The sequence below is a fragment of the Lissotriton helveticus genome, chromosome 7 (genome assembly GCF_964261635.1).
Source record: "Lissotriton helveticus chromosome 7, aLisHel1.1, whole genome shotgun sequence".
NCBI lineage: Eukaryota > Metazoa > Chordata > Amphibia > Caudata > Salamandridae > Lissotriton > Lissotriton helveticus.
In genome coordinates, this window is record NC_136068.1 from 1726832481 (window position 1) to 1726849637 (window position 17157).

General features: G+C 41.8%; 1 protein-coding gene across 1 annotated transcript in view; it reads right to left on the minus strand.

Annotated features, from left to right (window-relative positions):
* The window catches only part of LOC144767649 (B-cell receptor CD22-like), a 242245-nt gene that overhangs the window by 165541 nt on the left and 59547 nt on the right, over nucleotides 1-17157 (minus strand). The window contains exon 3 of the mRNA XM_078651048.1: nucleotides 5649-6005. Coding sequence (XP_078507174.1) covers nucleotides 5649-6005 — 357 coding nt within the window. The remainder of the gene's footprint in view (nucleotides 1-5648; nucleotides 6006-17157) is intronic.

Genomic DNA, 17157 nt, shown 5'->3' on the forward strand with positions numbered 1-17157 from the left:
TAGTCCTTCGCTTGTCACTCCCCCTAATGTCTACTTTGTATGTGGCGATAATGGGTACCTGTGGTTGCCTGAGGGTTGGGGTGGGACATGTTACCTGGCGTACTTACTCCCTCCTGTTTATGTAGCACCTTCGGATTATCATAAGACACATAGGAGGTTTGACGTAGTGCAAGGACAGCGAAAAAGGAGGGACCTTCAAGTTGATGACGTTGATCAGACGGACACCGCTGGACAGCAGTTTAACGATTTTTCTAAAGGCCTGTTGCCATTCTGGGGCCCTATCTTTAATAGTAGGTCCATCAGACGTCTTTCACGGGTTATGGAAAAGGTAGTGAATACTGAAGCTGATATTGCAGCTAATATGTCACTGGAGATGCAGGCTATGAGATTATTCACGATTCAGAATAGAATGGTTCTTGACGTCATCCTGGCAGATAGGGGTGGAGCTTGCCGCGTCATCGGGACGTCTTGCTGCGTGTATATTCCTGACTCCGCCCCGACGGTTAATTTGGCTGTGCAGAAGCTTCATAGGTTGGCTGCTGAGCTTCATCAAGATACTGGTACTTGGTCCCTACAGACATGGTTGTGGGGTCTTTTCTCTTCCTGGGGTTGGAAAATATTCATGGTCATTATAGGTGTCATAGGTTTCCTACTGTCATGCTGCCTCTGCGTTTACTGCCTTCCCCCTTGTTGCTCCATGTGTGCCAGCAATATGAAAAAGTCTACGAAAAGATTGAAACAATACCCTGTCTCCGATGCTGTTGAGCTTACTGATGCTAATTGGTTGATACTCATTCATGATGATGTTCTGGTTTAAGTATGTCATTCCAGTTTTTCCAAGCCCATAGATTTTGCTGTAAAGGCCCTCCTTTTGGTTAATAAATGGAAACAAACGTGTTAGCCACAGTCCGCTAAAAGGAGGGTCTGATAGGCGTCAATCCCAAGCCCCGCCCCCTTCGTACATTATGCTTATGAGTTAGCGGAATGTGTCTAACTGATTACCTGCATTTACGCATTTACGTTTATGTCCTCATTATGCAGTTATTCACTTATGCGTGTGATATCGTTTGCAGTGTTCTTAGCTTAGCATGTGTGACACCATTTTGAATTATTTCTCTCTGCGTGCAAACTGTACTTGCTCATTCCCCCTCCCGTAGGAATAGGAATAAGTCCTTGTGTCAGCATATATGCATTTCTTGGTTTACTGTAGCTGAAGCTCCTGCTAGCGAAACTCCTTATCAGGCCGTTCTCATGCGCTGGGGATGTAGCGGCCTGGCTCTGTGTCCTTGGGAGATAATAACAAGTGTTGCTATTGAAGGTGCAGATGCCTCTTGTATGAGGCCATTGTCCACACCCCTGGTGGACCAGTACTTTTCCATTATGGGCGTGTTTACTCTGCCTTCTCATAATATAATGTATCACCATGATGATGTGAGTCAGTCCTTCTCAGCACACTCTTAGGGGTGAGGTCGATATAGGGCCCTCTCATATGGGAGTTTGTGGCCTAATAAACTTGCTTTGTTTATTCTTCTCCACTGTCCGGCTGACTTATTTTGGGTAACTGTAGGTGAGTGAGGTAAGTCACTCAGGTGGTATTTTGGCCACGCTTATCAGGCCTGAGTCTTCAACATTTTTTAGATCTATTTGATTCTACTATAGATATTATCTCGGTGACCTCATAGTGCTTAGAGGGATTGACATTGGCCATTTAGCAGCACCATGCTGCGTCATTTTAAAAATGCACAAATGCACTAAATTCACAATAATACGGTGCAACTCTGTGTTTTCCCTGGTGCTGGTGCTAAAAAAGTTGTCTAGTGCCAACACAAACACCCTTGCGCCATGATGCAAGGTGCCTGCTTCGCAGGGATGGTTGTTTTTGTGCAGGAAGGGATACCTTCCTGCACAGAAACAATCATTAAAAGTGATTTGCTCCTACTATGTGTGCTGCAGAAAGCAGCACACATAGAAAAAGCATAAATGAGGAGAAATGAAAGTATTTCCTCAGGTTGCACCACTCTAACACATGCTTTTTAATGCCATTAGTTTTTGGCCCAGGCTCAGATTTACAGATCCAGTTAAATCTGGGGCAGCGTAAAAAATACAATGCGTGTTGCAGTGGAAAGCCCACAGGAACACCCATTGTATGCCCACTTGATGCAGACACTGCATGCAAGAGTACAATATTTATAATGCAGCATTAAGCCATGCAACATGGCTTAGTGCTGCATTGTAAATGTGGAGCAGAGCATTGTGCCACCGGAGCGTCGTAAAAAGTGTCCATTTCTGCACATGAATAATCATCGCAACAGCACAGGCACCCTGGCACCATGGTGTAAGAGTTTCTGCATTGGTGCTAATCAGTATTTTTAGTGCCGTGCCAAGGGAAAGCACATGGGTGTGCCATATTCTTGTGAATACAAGGCATCCCTGCAAGGGTGACCAGACAGCCCGGGTTTCCCCGGACAGTCCTTGTTTTCAAAGGACTATCCCAGTGTCCCAGCGCTTTTCCTAATTTTCAACAAATGTCCCAGTTTATGGGACAAAGACAAATTATGAAAATGAAACTACGCTCTCTTTTCAAGAGATGCCTCCAACGTAATTTAATGCATTATCAGCCTCTTTCAGACAGCACAGGAGGAGATCAGCTGTGTGCTTGCAGCAGAGGACAGAGGGGACAGGATGGCAGGTTGGAGCTCCTCCCACAGCTAATGTTATATAACGTAGCATTGCAAATGCGAGTTAATGTATAACTATATAGATAAATACAGTGCTTTAAATGGGCTGGTACTGAGTACCGGCACTTTTTTATTTTGAGACGGAGAGTACAGGTACTTCACAAGTGAAATGTAATACTTTTAACTGGAGAGTATCAGCACTTCTCAGAAATAAGCAGGTACTCTGCTACAGAGTACCTGCACTTCTATTTTTCCATTTCAAGCACTGGATATATCTATACATACACACATACACAAACACACATGCATAAATGGCTATGCAAAGACTGGGACAGACCACACATAAATATAACACAAATGACTTTAGTCCTACTTTTATGTCTGATCTGTCCCGGTTTTTGCTTCTCAACATCTAATCACCCTAATCCCTGCGTTTTTTGGTCAAGCCTAGACAGCTCTTGCGCTGTCTGGAAGATCTGTTGTATGTACTTTGTGGGCCCTGATGATCAGCCCCAGGACTTGTCTGTTTCCACCTTTGCTTAGGGGCTTTTCTTTCTATCCAACTATTTTACTTTCTTGATAGAAAACGACCAGTTGAGGTCAGTAAAATACCAGAATTGCTTGCTGCTTGTTCAAATGCCTCTAATTAACGTTCTTGATAGAAAATGACCAGTAGAGGTCAGTAAAACCCCAGAATTGCTTTCTGCTTAGGGACTTTATTTTTTTTAATTTTTCTGGCAACTGCCTCTATTTAACTTTCATAATAGAAAACGACCAGCAGAGGTCAGTAAAATACCAGAATCACTTTAGCATTCCCTAGATTCCAGGCCATACACCAGTAGACAATAATTTTTTTTTCAAATCTTCTATTTTCAATGATATGACCACTAAAGGGGCCGATTTTATATTAAAAACAGAGCTTTGGACAATCCAATTTTCCACTGATAGGCAGTATTTCTCTCCATATGTTCCCGTACCTGGCGTGTTCAGCAGTTTGGTGCTTAGTTTTCCCTCCATTGTTAGAGAACAGTAGATGTTTCGGCACCCAGGCTAATGCTGCATAGCTAAATGCATATAAGGTCCCAAAGGCAAGACCGATTGCATTGCAAATGCTTTAGTTATGCTCAAGCATTCTGAATTTAGTTGAAAATGTTTGGGGATGGGCAAGGTTATTGAAAAGCACACACACCGGGCAACCAGAGCCCACCCTCTACCCAGGGTTGTTTTTCTTCTGGTATACTTCAATGGTTGATTTGTTTCTCATTTGTAGTATGCTGCTTATTTCACTATATCAGTTTAAATGTAGAATTTTCTTACAGGGCATGGCACTTATCGGCTATGCCCTTCTCCTCTGGTGTGTGTGCAGGATGTCTTAGTGATTGTACTGTGGCTGAGTTATGTTTGGACCTAAAGTGTCTCTCTCTGTATTTTTGAGGGAATAACAAGGGTTTCGCAACCTTTGTTGGTCAAGTGCACAGATAGAGAGACCTCTTCTAATGAATGCCTGAGAAAGGTGGCAGAACTGGCTGAGCACAACTGATTGGATGGTCGTGTGTATGGATTTTGTTTTAGGGTCAAGCCTGGGTAGCGCATGTGCTGCTCTTTTTTTTTTTTTGCAGAGTTTTATATAGCGCGAACTAGACCCGAACCGAATCAGGTATCAGAGCGCTTTACATATTTTTCCAGTTATGTTACATTTTACGTTTCCAGTTACCTTCATTTTAGGCACGGGGAGATTAAGTGATTTGCCCAGAATCACAGGAGGTTTTGGCGTCGTTACCGAGACTCGAACCCAGATCCCCAGGTCCGAGGTCGAGCGCCCTAGCCGTTAGGCCAATGCTGTATTCAGGTAGGGAGTTGAAGCTCCGCCCACTCTCTGCCCATATTTTTCATTTGTTTGTGTCATTGTCCATGGTAAACTGTTGCTATTCATTTGTCAATAGGCTTGGTAGTCCCTTCTTAGTACCGCCATGTCTCATTTTCTAACCTTCCAAGGCGACACCCCCTGTTACTTGTGATGATCATTAGTAGGCTTTAAGTACAGCCTCTATGCACTATTTTCTCAAATAAATGTGTCCTGCCTGGCTCTCTCCTAACACTTTTTTTTAAAAAAATGGTAGCAAGGGCGCTGAACACATTTGCAATGCAATGGGTCTGGCATTTGCGAGAGTTTAAGTTAGTGGCATTGTAAATGACATTTCCGTATATTTGTTTTAAAAACACACACACAAATAAAAGGCATTGTCATTTACAATGCCAATAGCTCAAACTCTCGTTAATGTGAGACCTATTGCATTGCAAATGCTTGTTTAACTGAGGCGGCGCTGCTAAATTGCCTGCAGCGCCGCCTCATTTCTTTGTAAATGTGCCCCATAGATTTTTTGTGATTCAGTATCAACATCACCCGCTCACTTGTAAAGTACCTATTGTAATGTGGGCTTTTGAACTTGTACAGCTGTGGCTGGAAGTAATTTGGCTTGAGGGCACGATTGTCAGTTCGGCTTGCAGTCTCATCTAGTTTATCACACACCGTAACCCAGTCCCGGGCTCTCGGTTTGGTCTCATGCTGTCTTTACTAGCAGTCCTTACTGGGGAGATGTGTTCCGGCGTCACACCTACTGGAAGGCAGCAGGCAAGGGGGGGCAGAGCTGCGTGTGGACTTCAATTTGAAGGTTAAGGCTCCTTTACACCTGCCAGGTATTCATAAAAGGATGTGTATGAGCAGTGTCCTAGCTATCAGTGGTGCAGCAGGTCTTATGGCACCGGGGCCTTGATACCGCAGAGCGAACCCCAATAAGGCCTTGTTTATTCTAGCCAAGTAGCGGAGGAGGGCTATTTTCCTTGCTTGCAGCAGTATGCGTAGTGTCTTTGCTCTGCTTCTGAGTACGTCTAGCGCACTAGTCGAACACTACTGCGGATTTTCTATTTAAAACATTTTACTCTTCAATATGGCCGCTGCAGCGCACTGACCTGAAACTTCGACTGAAACGCTGTGGCTGTACTCCCATTCAATCAGAGGGTAATATGTATCAGCATCTTCTCTAGTCACGCTGTTTATCTGTAGGGTACAGTTCTGATCTTCCAAATCACCCACGAGAAGAGCGCGTCCTTTATACTGAGGCAACACGTTCTTTGGATCCTTGTTGTTGTAAACCTCTGGGTACGAGTTACTCCTCCACAGGCTCCAGGTGAATGTCAGACGTCTGTCCGATCTCACAATGGAACCGGTGAACGTGCAGGGGATCACCAGGCAGGACCCCTCGAGGGCCGTGATCTCACGTGGCACAGAGAATGACCACTGCATGAGGACCGGCTGCCAAAGAAGCACTGCAGAAGGAAGAAGAGAGGATGCAGCTGTGGTTAGATCACAATATTACACTACAACAACCGCAGAAAGGTACACTGAAACTGCTCACTGTTGGCTTCAGCTTTCAGGTCAAAACAAGGGAGCAACCAGGTGGGAAAGGATGGATGGGCGAGCCACTAAATGGATAAGCCTTACCTAAACCTAATTTGTAATTTCCATAACCTAAACAAGGAACAGACACTAACATCCAAATAAACAATTTATTACGATATCAATGTTCTCTCCCCCCTGTACTCAAAGCGACAGACACCACCAGTGAGGGCCTTCTTACAAGCTGGCTTCTAAAATGGGTTAGGACTACCGTGACCAGTATTTCCTTTATCAAGTTGTGTACCCCCCTCATTTGCTGGTGGTTGTGAGTTAGAAATATTGAATCGAAGTAATGTGAGAGTTTTAGTACTAACGGTTCAGTCACACCTTATTTTCCCAAATTATTGGCACCTTTCTATTCACAAATTAAACCTATTCTCAGCGGGTGGGATTCGTCACCGGAAAAGGAGGAGGCATTACAGTGTGCAGACTTTACTAGGTCACTTGGTAATTATGCACCTGGTAATACTAGTAACTGTGAGGAGTTTGCTTACCTTGTTAGGTCACTAAAAACTACACATTTGAATACCATGCAACAATATACCTAAAAAACACGACATATCACACTTTTGTCCAACATCTCAAAAGACCATTCCACCATGAATCCCAACAGACAACGCCATACTGCTTCACAACATACTCTCAACGTCACATTAGGCCTTACTATATAACTTCACACTGCATCTCACCCTTCAAGACTACTCAATGTCATATATTATTATGCAACACCACGACAGACTACAACATGTATAACTTAAGAGAGGCGGCACATGTTGGCAGTAATCCACGCCGTGGGGCAAACGCTCTTTACTCCATACGAATACAAATTGCACGGAGCTCACAACATGAAATGTTCAACACAAAAAGACAGAAATCAAATTTTTTCCTTTGAAATTCGCTCATTGTGGCAATGTGGTAGCTGGGGCGCGTGGGCCTGCGCTTGGCTGGCATGCAAGGAAACCTACTATACCACTATATTACTGAATAACTGACACACAGGAGAGTCTAGGGTTATGTAACACACACTGTTTCTTCCACCAGTAAATGGGGGGCAGCATGGGGGATTAAACCCTTCTATGCTGACCATATGTCAAATTTATGCCCAAAAGAATTCACATTTTTTTTGCGATGGGATGGCTGCAGTATTCAGGCTGTTGGGCTCAGGAAGGTGGAACATTTTTTGGAGCATTATGGGTGGGAGTCTTAGCACAATGCAGGATGGGAGGCCACCATCCCATTTTTAATATACATATTTACCACCCTGGTATCTAGTGGACTTTTTTGCCTCCCTCTTTCCTCCAACATGAGCAGATTGGGGCACATCCCACTATCACCCCTCAGGAAGAGAAGAAAGAGCTAAAAAGTCTGGCAAGTGAGAAAACGTCGATTGGGGGGAGTAGACAAATGAAAACAGGGATAGTTGATAAAGAGAGTGACAGTGCACACAAGACTGCAAATTCGAATTACCAAAATACTCCCCTTTTGACAGGCCTAAACACTCCTTAAAAGTAGGACATGTGAAAGTTGTATGAAAACCCTGTCATTACAGTGACAAATCCCCAAAAGCTATTTTCCCTATAGTAGGTTTAACTGTTCTATAGCAAAGTATTGGGATGCAATAGTAACATTATTAATATCTTTACCTAGGAAACAGTTAATTATTGGACGTTTTCAAGTACGTATCACAGTCCCAATTTACTTGGAGAGTCGGATTTCTAATACATATTTTAAAAAGGTGCTTTTAGAAAGTTACCTTTTCCCTGTCTAAGCCCATTTGCATCAGCTTTCAACTCTCATCTTTGAGCTGAATAGCCCCTTTGATTAGATGTGCACTTACCCCCAGAGCAGAGACGAAAGCCTTGGGTGTGGGGAGGTGTTCTATTCTGCTTGGGAGGATGACCATCTGGGCTGTGCCCAGGAACTCAATTGACTTCAAAGAGGCCTATTCTGTCACAGGCAAATGTTATCTGACACTTCAGCAGGGTCCTCTTTTGTCCACCTGGTCAGACAGGCACTAATCCAAGGGTGAGGAGCTGCGCCCAGAACTAGTATGAAGTGACAACTGAGGTGGGATTGTTCAGTTTTGTTGCCATGTCTCTGGGTTGTCAAATAAAGAGAAGGGGTGTCCTGTATTCCAATGAAAATAGGGTTTGAAGGCCATACATATATATAACATGTTACAAAAAAAACTTATTCAGATAAAAGTTTAAATATTCACACTGATATACAACTCAAAGACCGTGCTGTCAACACAACAGATTTAGGAATTCTTCAATTCATTGATTTCATAAATTGTATCAATAAGGTGACAACTTCAATTGGTGAAAAGGTGTTCTATGTGAAGGTGAAAATAAGTAAAAACATTTGCAAAAGAATGTACAGTGCACATAAACAAAGTAGTACAACAATTTGAAAAGAAACCCCTCAAGCAACATTTTAGAGGGTTTCTCAAAGTCCAATCATCAAAAGAAATGTGATTAAGACAGAACTGTAGAGGTTTTGACCCCTAGAGTTTTTTGACATCGTCTTCCTCAGGACACAATTGTAGCAACATAGAAAGAGATAGGAATTTTCCAAACCGAACGAGGATGGTATGAAAGAAGCAAAAATCCAAAGGATAAATCCCATCTAACTGCTAACCTTATCCAAAAGGGACCAGACATGCCTAAAACGTATGGGACCATCAATGTCCTATGTCAATCACCTATCAAAATGAAAGCTAAAATTACTATCACTGAAAAAAACAAAGCACACATTTGACTGGGAATAGAGGACCTAGCAAAGCAAAGAGCCAAACTCCAGTATATACTACCAATCCCGTGATAAAACACCATGAGAAAGAGGCTAGGTCATTGGGCAGCAATCGGACAGGGATAATAAATCGCCATGGTAGGGAACATGAATTTCATCACCTGAGCAATAAAGTGGTGTAAACTTGGCAATGTTAATGGTTAGCCAAGGATGTATAACTCTAAAATTTGCATAGAATACTAGCCATGTCAGTGGGAAACCGTATACTATTTACCACAGGAGAGAGAGGATGAACCCTCCATACATCTCATGAGAAACATAAGGGTAGCATAATTTATACCACCATCGCTCTTCCTATAAGTAACAAAAAACGTCCAGAAAGTGAGGCCATGGTGAGACTTGTTTCCAGTCCAGGAAAGATGTGACTTTGCCGTTCGGGCTGGACTGATCCCATAGGGAACCGGGTGAAGACTGATTTGCATATGGCTGGGTCAAAACTGGAATGGCATGGGGAGCGAAAAATTATGGGTTTAGGCCCAGATCTCTGTACTGGGGTAAATGTATGACATTGTTCAATATTCAGTCCATCAATTGTTCTCTTTGCATTTGTCACCTCGAGCGGGACGGGCATGCCCAGATGTGGGTCCCGTGCTCTCCATGCCATTAGAGTCAAGCTAGCCTTGCTGATTACCACAACACTAGTCCTAGGATGCGTGTTTCCAGTCCAGGGAGGACCTGGCTTGGCAGTTCTGGCTAGACTGTTCCCATGGGGAACAAGGTCAAGACTGATTTGCATATGGCTGGGTCTGAACTGGAATGACATTGTGAGGAAAAAACAATGGAATTAGGCCCCAATTTCTGCATGTGGGTGAATATATGACATTGTTCATCATTCTGTCCATAAATTGTTCTCTTTGCATGGTGAGGCAGCAAGTAGCATACAAACAGAAAAATGAAAGATTAATAATAGAGGCTCCAAGTTTGGGACATGCCAGTGTGCAGCAGTCACAACTCCAAGGTCTGCGTGGTCAACCTACACATTTAAATTGCAGAATGAACCCAGACCAGAAATAGGTAAGATGGAAAAAAAGATGAAAACCATGTCCTAGGCAGTATAATTTAGTAGGCGCCAGGTAGGAATGCTCATGGTAGCGATAGTACCAACCTGTACTGCCGGAAAAAAAAAAAAAGTAGACAAGAAGATGGCAGGGATTAAGTGGTGACCTAGTGTAGGAGACAACCGCTCTGATGAAATCACTGTTTTAAAAAGAACCCACGATCTCTATTGTTCCGACTCGAATCTTAATTCAATAACCTAATTAAAAATACCTACGTATGTGAGCCAAAACCTAAAGAGAATCGTGCACCAACCTCTCTGACCTTTGATAGTGTGGACACAAGGGGAGGCAAGAATTAACCTGGATTGTAAGAAATATCCATGATCGAATTAAGGGTTTTAAAAAAGTGACAAACAATTTCATAAATCATACAGAAAGCAGAATGGGAAGTTGACAATAGGCAGTCTGGATGTTAAATGCAAAAGGGTAGCACCAGTTTAGACCGGATGTAGATAAAGGGTGGAAACAAATGTGGCATATACTGTATAGTAGAACAATTCCTTGGAATCTGGAGAAAGTGACTAAAAGGAATACGTTGTTTTTGACAACGAGGAGGTAAACGTTGAATATGTATTAAGGGATTTCCAGCTGTTGGTTTGATCTATAAGGATGCCTCTAATTTATCCTCAGGATGTTTGTATCCAAATATATAAGAACTCAACTCTGGTCCTACAGACCTTAGCAGTAGATTTTAAATTGATGTCACACACATTGTTTCATGTGAGAAATTAATTAAGTTGTTCTTCCTCTGCCTTCCGAAAAAAGAAAATGTTGTTGATAAATCTCAACCAAAGTTTGATGTTTTTAAAAACGGGGCCATTTCATTATAAATATGTTTCTCTTCAAACAGACCCATATAAATATTGGCCACACTCGGGGCACATGCAGCTCCCTTTGTGACAGTCGTCCATCAAATTCAAACTGATTCTCTCCCAGGACTATTTATAGACATTGAAGGATTAAGGCAACCACACCATCCAGAATTTCACGTGTCAGTATAGTGCTAACCGCAAGAACGCCTCTCATTTGGGTATATTTGTATAAAGTGGATCGATATCCATCATGACCAACAATTCTCTATGTTGGTGAATTGCATACCTTACACTTTCAAAATCATGTGATCTGTATCCTTCCCATATGATGCAAATGTAGTCACAATAGGTTTAAAAAAGTGTCTGTGTTTTTAGAAAGAGGTTCCATGATGGCACCAACAGAAGACACTATCAAGCATTTTTCTGAGTTTTAGGCACACCATACATAACCGGGACTTTGGATTTATTTCCATTCAGGGAAGCACATTCCTGTATGCAAATGACTCCATCTTAAGCAGTTTGCGTACTTATCCTGTTTATCTGGCGTTTAACTTTCTTCAGGTGATCCCCCCAATTTTCTGTTGTTCTAGGGCAGACATCATGGTTGTCATCTTTTCTTTATCAATGTCATGTGGTACTGTGCTTCCTCCATTGCCACAGGGTTTAATAGTGATTTGTTCATTCTGTTTTAATTTTATAATGACACGTTGTCCTTCAAATGATAGTTTCTATTCAGTTTTAGGCATATATCACACCTTCTGAATTTAATTGAGGACTGTTTTCTCAAACATTTCAACTTCTGAGCCCAATTTATCAAAGCTAAGAGGTCAAATCTATTGCCTCTTTAACTAGTTACAAATCTCAAACATTTGGTCAACACTTCAACTTCCTCTGTTTTAGAAACATTGAAAATCGGAGGTACACTACAAAATATTGACACCCAAAATATTCCCATACATAATATCAAGAAAATAAATATCGATGTTATAAATATTGTTGTACAAAATATTGTTTTATATATATATATTTAAGTCCCTATGCATCGTGTTCAAAGGATTGCATGGTCAGGGCCCCAAGCCACTCCAGGACAAGTTCCAGTGGTATGAGCCTACCCGAACTCTCTGCTCCTCCTTCACCAACATTGCTAGAGTACCCAGAATAAAGAAAGCAACCCAGGGCGGAAGAGCATTTAGTGTGGCAGCGGCTCGTCTTTGGAACAGGCTTCCACTCGAAATTAGAAAAATTCATGAATTATGGCTGTTCCGCAAGAAAATCAAGACCTGGCTCTTTCCTAGGGTATAATTCCCTGGGTGACATAGTGATAGTGTCTTTCGGTATATTCCCTCCCTCCCTCCTGCTCTCACTACTGACTGCTTCCTTTTGACCCACTCCCTCAGCGCCAGGATGCCCGTAGGGTTGCAGTGCGCCCTACAAATGATATAAATGAATAAAATAAATAAATAAATATATATATATATATATATATATATTAAAGAATAACATGAATTTACAAAAGATACATTAGATTTCATATTCATTTTAACAATACCAAATGAACGTAATTAAAAAAATATTAAACACACTTATGTAATAATGAATATATATAAATATTTGCTCTAAAACAATTATTAAACTAATAATTCTAATGTACTTTATCATTTTAAAATTATATTAAAAATAAATATATATACCCCGTGCTATCCCAAAACAAAGCATAGAAGCGACATTTCATTTCTCCTTTCAATCATAAGCTCGAAGAGCTACTGGCCTGTAGTGCATGAGCCACTTTAGTGGTCTGATGATCTGTGATGACCCTCGATCACCACCATTGTGTACTGATTTTAGTGTGCTAGGTTACTTTAGCCTTAATGTAGGATGGTCTTGCATTACAATAATCTTGCCAAAGAATAGAAGGTATGGGATGTCAAGGTGCAGTGTTGTTGGTGATGGTGCACACAGGTGCTCCATAGTGGATACTGAGGGATTAAGTGCATAGTGTTATTTGAGTTAGGTGAATTATGACTTTAGCCTATTGGCTTTGACATGGTAAAATAGCATTCTGCTTTCCAAGTAGTAGAGACCTATGCTTGAGCAACTCCATATCATAAACTGCAGCCATCTTCTGAGCCTCTGTAGGTGAGAGGTGATATTTGCGATTACATGTGTTGTTCACCGGCAGTGAACCAGAGCAGACCAGTTCTTATCAGGAGGAATGTGCCTTTTTCGCATTGGCGCCAGAACAAAAGCTTGGCCAGCTGCTGTTCGGTGCTTGGTGTGGAAAAGTACAGGAATCTTGTGAGAAAGGTAGGCGGGTTCTTCCAGAAGCTTCGATAGAGGATAGAGTTCTATATTAGAGAAATGGGGTCCGAGAGAGATTCAGAGATGCAGGCAGAGAGAGTTGCTCTGAGATGCTGAGAGATGCTGATATGCTGAGCTGAGATGCTGGTCTGGTGTTTTGGCGGTCTGATGATACATCACGTTGCAGACGTGCAGTCGTGTGTGTGTAACAGAGAGTCCGGACCCAACCAGGAGAGGGAAAGAGAGACGGACCCTTCTTCAGATGACATGACGCCTAAGATTATGGTGAGGTGTTCGATGTATATCTAACTTTATCTAACTATGCTTTTCTTTTCAGGCTCTGTGTATATCTGTGTGCTGATGATTGCTGCTAATGTTTACTGTGATGTTTAGTTATTTCTTTCTTTTGTCATCCTATTATCATGTAATAAAGAAACCCTAGAGCATATCATTTGTTGGTATTCCTTGTGAGGGAAGGTTGGGACCCTTTTACCAAGTACTTACAGAGGGATGGGTGATTCCCCTCTAATGGGTAGTTGTTGATACAGAAGGGAAAGTGCCTCCCATCAGGGATGTCTAAATTACATTGCCAGGAGGAGCATGCGTTGTTTACCCTCTTGGATTGGGAGGTGTTGTGACTTATTGTTATTTGCGAGCTCCTCAGCAATGGTCTTATATGTTGTCAGTGTTTATTCCTTTCTTGGGTAAGTATTGTGAAATGTGGTGTCTTTCTGGAACTGAGAAAGGATGTGGTAAGTAATGACCTGGTGACTGACAGAAACACCAAAACATACGTAGAAATTTGTCATTACAATTGGCGTAGTCGGCAGGATATGAACGTTGATTTTAAAAGGGGAAAATATTGTTGGTTTTTTTGCAATTGAAAGCAGACTCTCAGATATCAGTTGATTTATTTTCATGGGGTGTTCTGGCTCAGGAGTGAGCTAATTGTGTTGGGTTGAACGAGAATTGCCGTGTGTTTAAATGTGTTTTGTATAAAGGGCTTGTGAATAGCTTTTTTACGTTAGGCAGAAAGGGTGGGATCCCTTTACAGTGTTCAGTAAAAAGAAATGCATTTAAAATGTGCGCAGCTGCAACATGAATGTAACATCTCAGAATATAACCCTGAAAGGTGGGATGATGTTTCAGACAGAGATAATGGGATTATTTTTAATGTGTTGTTTAACGTGCATCCACAATTTGAGCATTTGCAAAAAGAGCTGAAGGATATGTTAATTGATGTCCAGTGTGAAAATATTCCTTTGACAACGGACTTAAACATGCATGATTTACATGTGAAAAATGTTACAGAAAATCTCGTCAGGTTGCCAATTGCACAGGCTGTTTTAATTAATTCTTCCGAAGAGAGTTTTCAGTCAGATAAGAAGACCCGTGTTTTAGAATTAATCACCAGTGGTGGAAATAAATCAGACCTAACAGTGCACGATACATTTTGCTTTAAAAGAAAAATGCAGGCATATGATTTTGAAAGTGTACAACAGCGAATTGAGTATGACTGGCTACTTCCAGGTTTTAAAAATGTATTTTGTGATTTTAACCAAGAGCAATGTGCCCATTTTAGCTACAGTGGAGGGCAGGGACTTTTCAATTCAGATGCTGAACAAATGCCCTTGACTATGTGCTTTGGCACACTAAAAGATACTGGACAGAGCAGCGTGAGAGAAAAGGTGATTTGCTTATGGGAGATTGCACTAGTAGTAAAATGGCCCATATAGACAGAATAGCAGTTGGGGAGGATTTCACAGAAGCAGGGTTGGGGACCCCAACAACTACTGTTTTAAATGATTTTATGTAGCTGGTGCACAAATGTGATAATTCTTTGCCCATGACAGTTGACTGTTACAAATTGAACAAACATAGACCTTCTTTGACTGATGTTACCCCAGATATTACAGAAATGTAATGTGATGTTGTTATGCGACTTTTTAAGGTTGTCAAGGTTTTATACATGATAGTTTAAATTTGCCTGAATTAGCTAAACAGAAGAGCAGAGTATTTAGAAATAGAACGTAGACGAAAGAAAGGGTTTTTTGACATCATTCTGTTCCATTTAAGAATGGAAAATTTCACAGCTTTTGGGTTGGTAACGGCTGGGAACTAACATGCCTTGACCTTGAGGAGATAACATGCATTCCACGGCGCCTCCTCTTCCCCGGGCTCTTTGTAGGGGAGGGGGGCGATCGCAGGAGCAGTCTCTGCTGCTTGTTATGTTTGGCGAGCACCCAAATTCTTTTCGCGGAGAATCTGTGTGAAGGAGGGGGGATTCGTCTCTTCAGACTGTGGAATTGGAAAGATAGGGAGGCTTGCACAAAGGTGCAGGCTTCATCACCATCATGCCCCATCCTTATGAGGAGGTAGGCAGGGCAGACAGAAGTGGGCATGTGCTTCACTCCTGGAATGTGAGCTCTTTGTAAGGGAGGGGTGCGAGGCAGAGCAGTGTGTCTCTGTTATGGTTGAAACGGAGCCAGCCCTGGGACGCGGACATTCCTGAAGGGAGGGGTATGCTAGCTGGGAGTGAGAATAGCGTACAGTTGACTGCTCCAGCCCTTCTGGCTGTGTAAGGAAAATTTGATTTTGCCCAAATAAACTTAGAGAATATAATGCAGGTAGCATTCTTAAGCTATTTCCCAGATCTAGAGGAGAGCTTTGCAGACAGAAATTAAAATATTGGACTTTGAGAGATGTAAAAAGAAAATTATGTGCTTTTGAATTGAAGTTTTTTGCAAGACATGTGATACTTGTTTATCGTTTCAGGTTGCTGGGATGGGCTGTGAGTGATTCCTTGCCCTGCCCCGCCCCGCCCTGTTTGTTTTTTTGTCTTTTTTATTTTTATTTTGTTATGTTAGTTTATTATTTTGAAAGTGGAACTTCCAAAGCCTGGAGCCAGACCGGAGCGGACGGTGATGTCCTGTGGCTGATGGCAGACCGGAGCTGATGATCTATGGAGAACCAGATCAGATGGGGTTCTTCCTTGCCGAGGGGATACTGATGAAGATGGATGCCAGAGAGCTGTCATCTACATAGATGGACTGCTTCTTTCTAAGTGAAGAAGGGATCAGCGGTGTTTGCTGCACTTAGAACTGTCCCCTTCGAGTGAGGCTGACTTTAAAAGAATGAGAGCTGTGTGTCTTTCGCACAGGAGAACTGCATGTGCACCCTGACAAGAGACAGTGGTGTTTTTTGTTTTGCTTTTTTCACAGAAAAGAACACTTTTTTCCCATAGAGACTTTGTGCTGCACTTGGAGTAGATATTTTCTGAGCTACAGTGGCTGCCTTGGCAGTAGATTTTGCTGTTTCATTATTAGAGGTTCAAATGACACAAGCTGAATTATTTTTAGATATTTCACCTGAGTTCTTGTTTTAGGTAATGCAATAAGTTTAAAAAGAACAAAAAGAGAAAACCAGTTAATTATGATCTGCTTTGAATTCAATGTTTTTGAGTAGTCACTTTCACACAAGAGTTATTGCTTATGTTTTTGATTCTGTGGTGCAGTTTTTACTCTTTCAAATATGGCCTACAGTCTTGAATGTTTCACTCTGACAATTTAGTTTTTGAAGTTTTGCCTTTAAATGAGAAATGCAATGTTTCAATGACAATCTGATCTTCAGTTCGGTTTTATTCAGTTGGTGGTTATTGTGCATTGATACTGCTTTTACAGTTAATAGATGCAGTGTCCCAATGATAGTTTTGTTTTTCAGTCATAATGTTCAGTTGCTAGTTTCTTTACGACAATGCCAATTTTACAGTTAAGAGATGCAGTCATAGCTGTGTCTTTAGTTCAGTGATTTTATTTTGTGATATATGTGAATGGTGATGTTCAAGGGTCAAGGGGTGTAATGTAGTGCATGAGCCACTTTAGTGGTCTGATGATCTGTGATGACCCTCGATCACCACCATTGTGTACTGATTTTAGTGTGCTAGGTTACTTTAGCCTTAATGTAGGATGGTCTTGCATTACAATAATCTTGCCAAAGAATAGAAGGTATGGGATGTCAAGGTGCAGTGTTGTTGGTGATGGTGC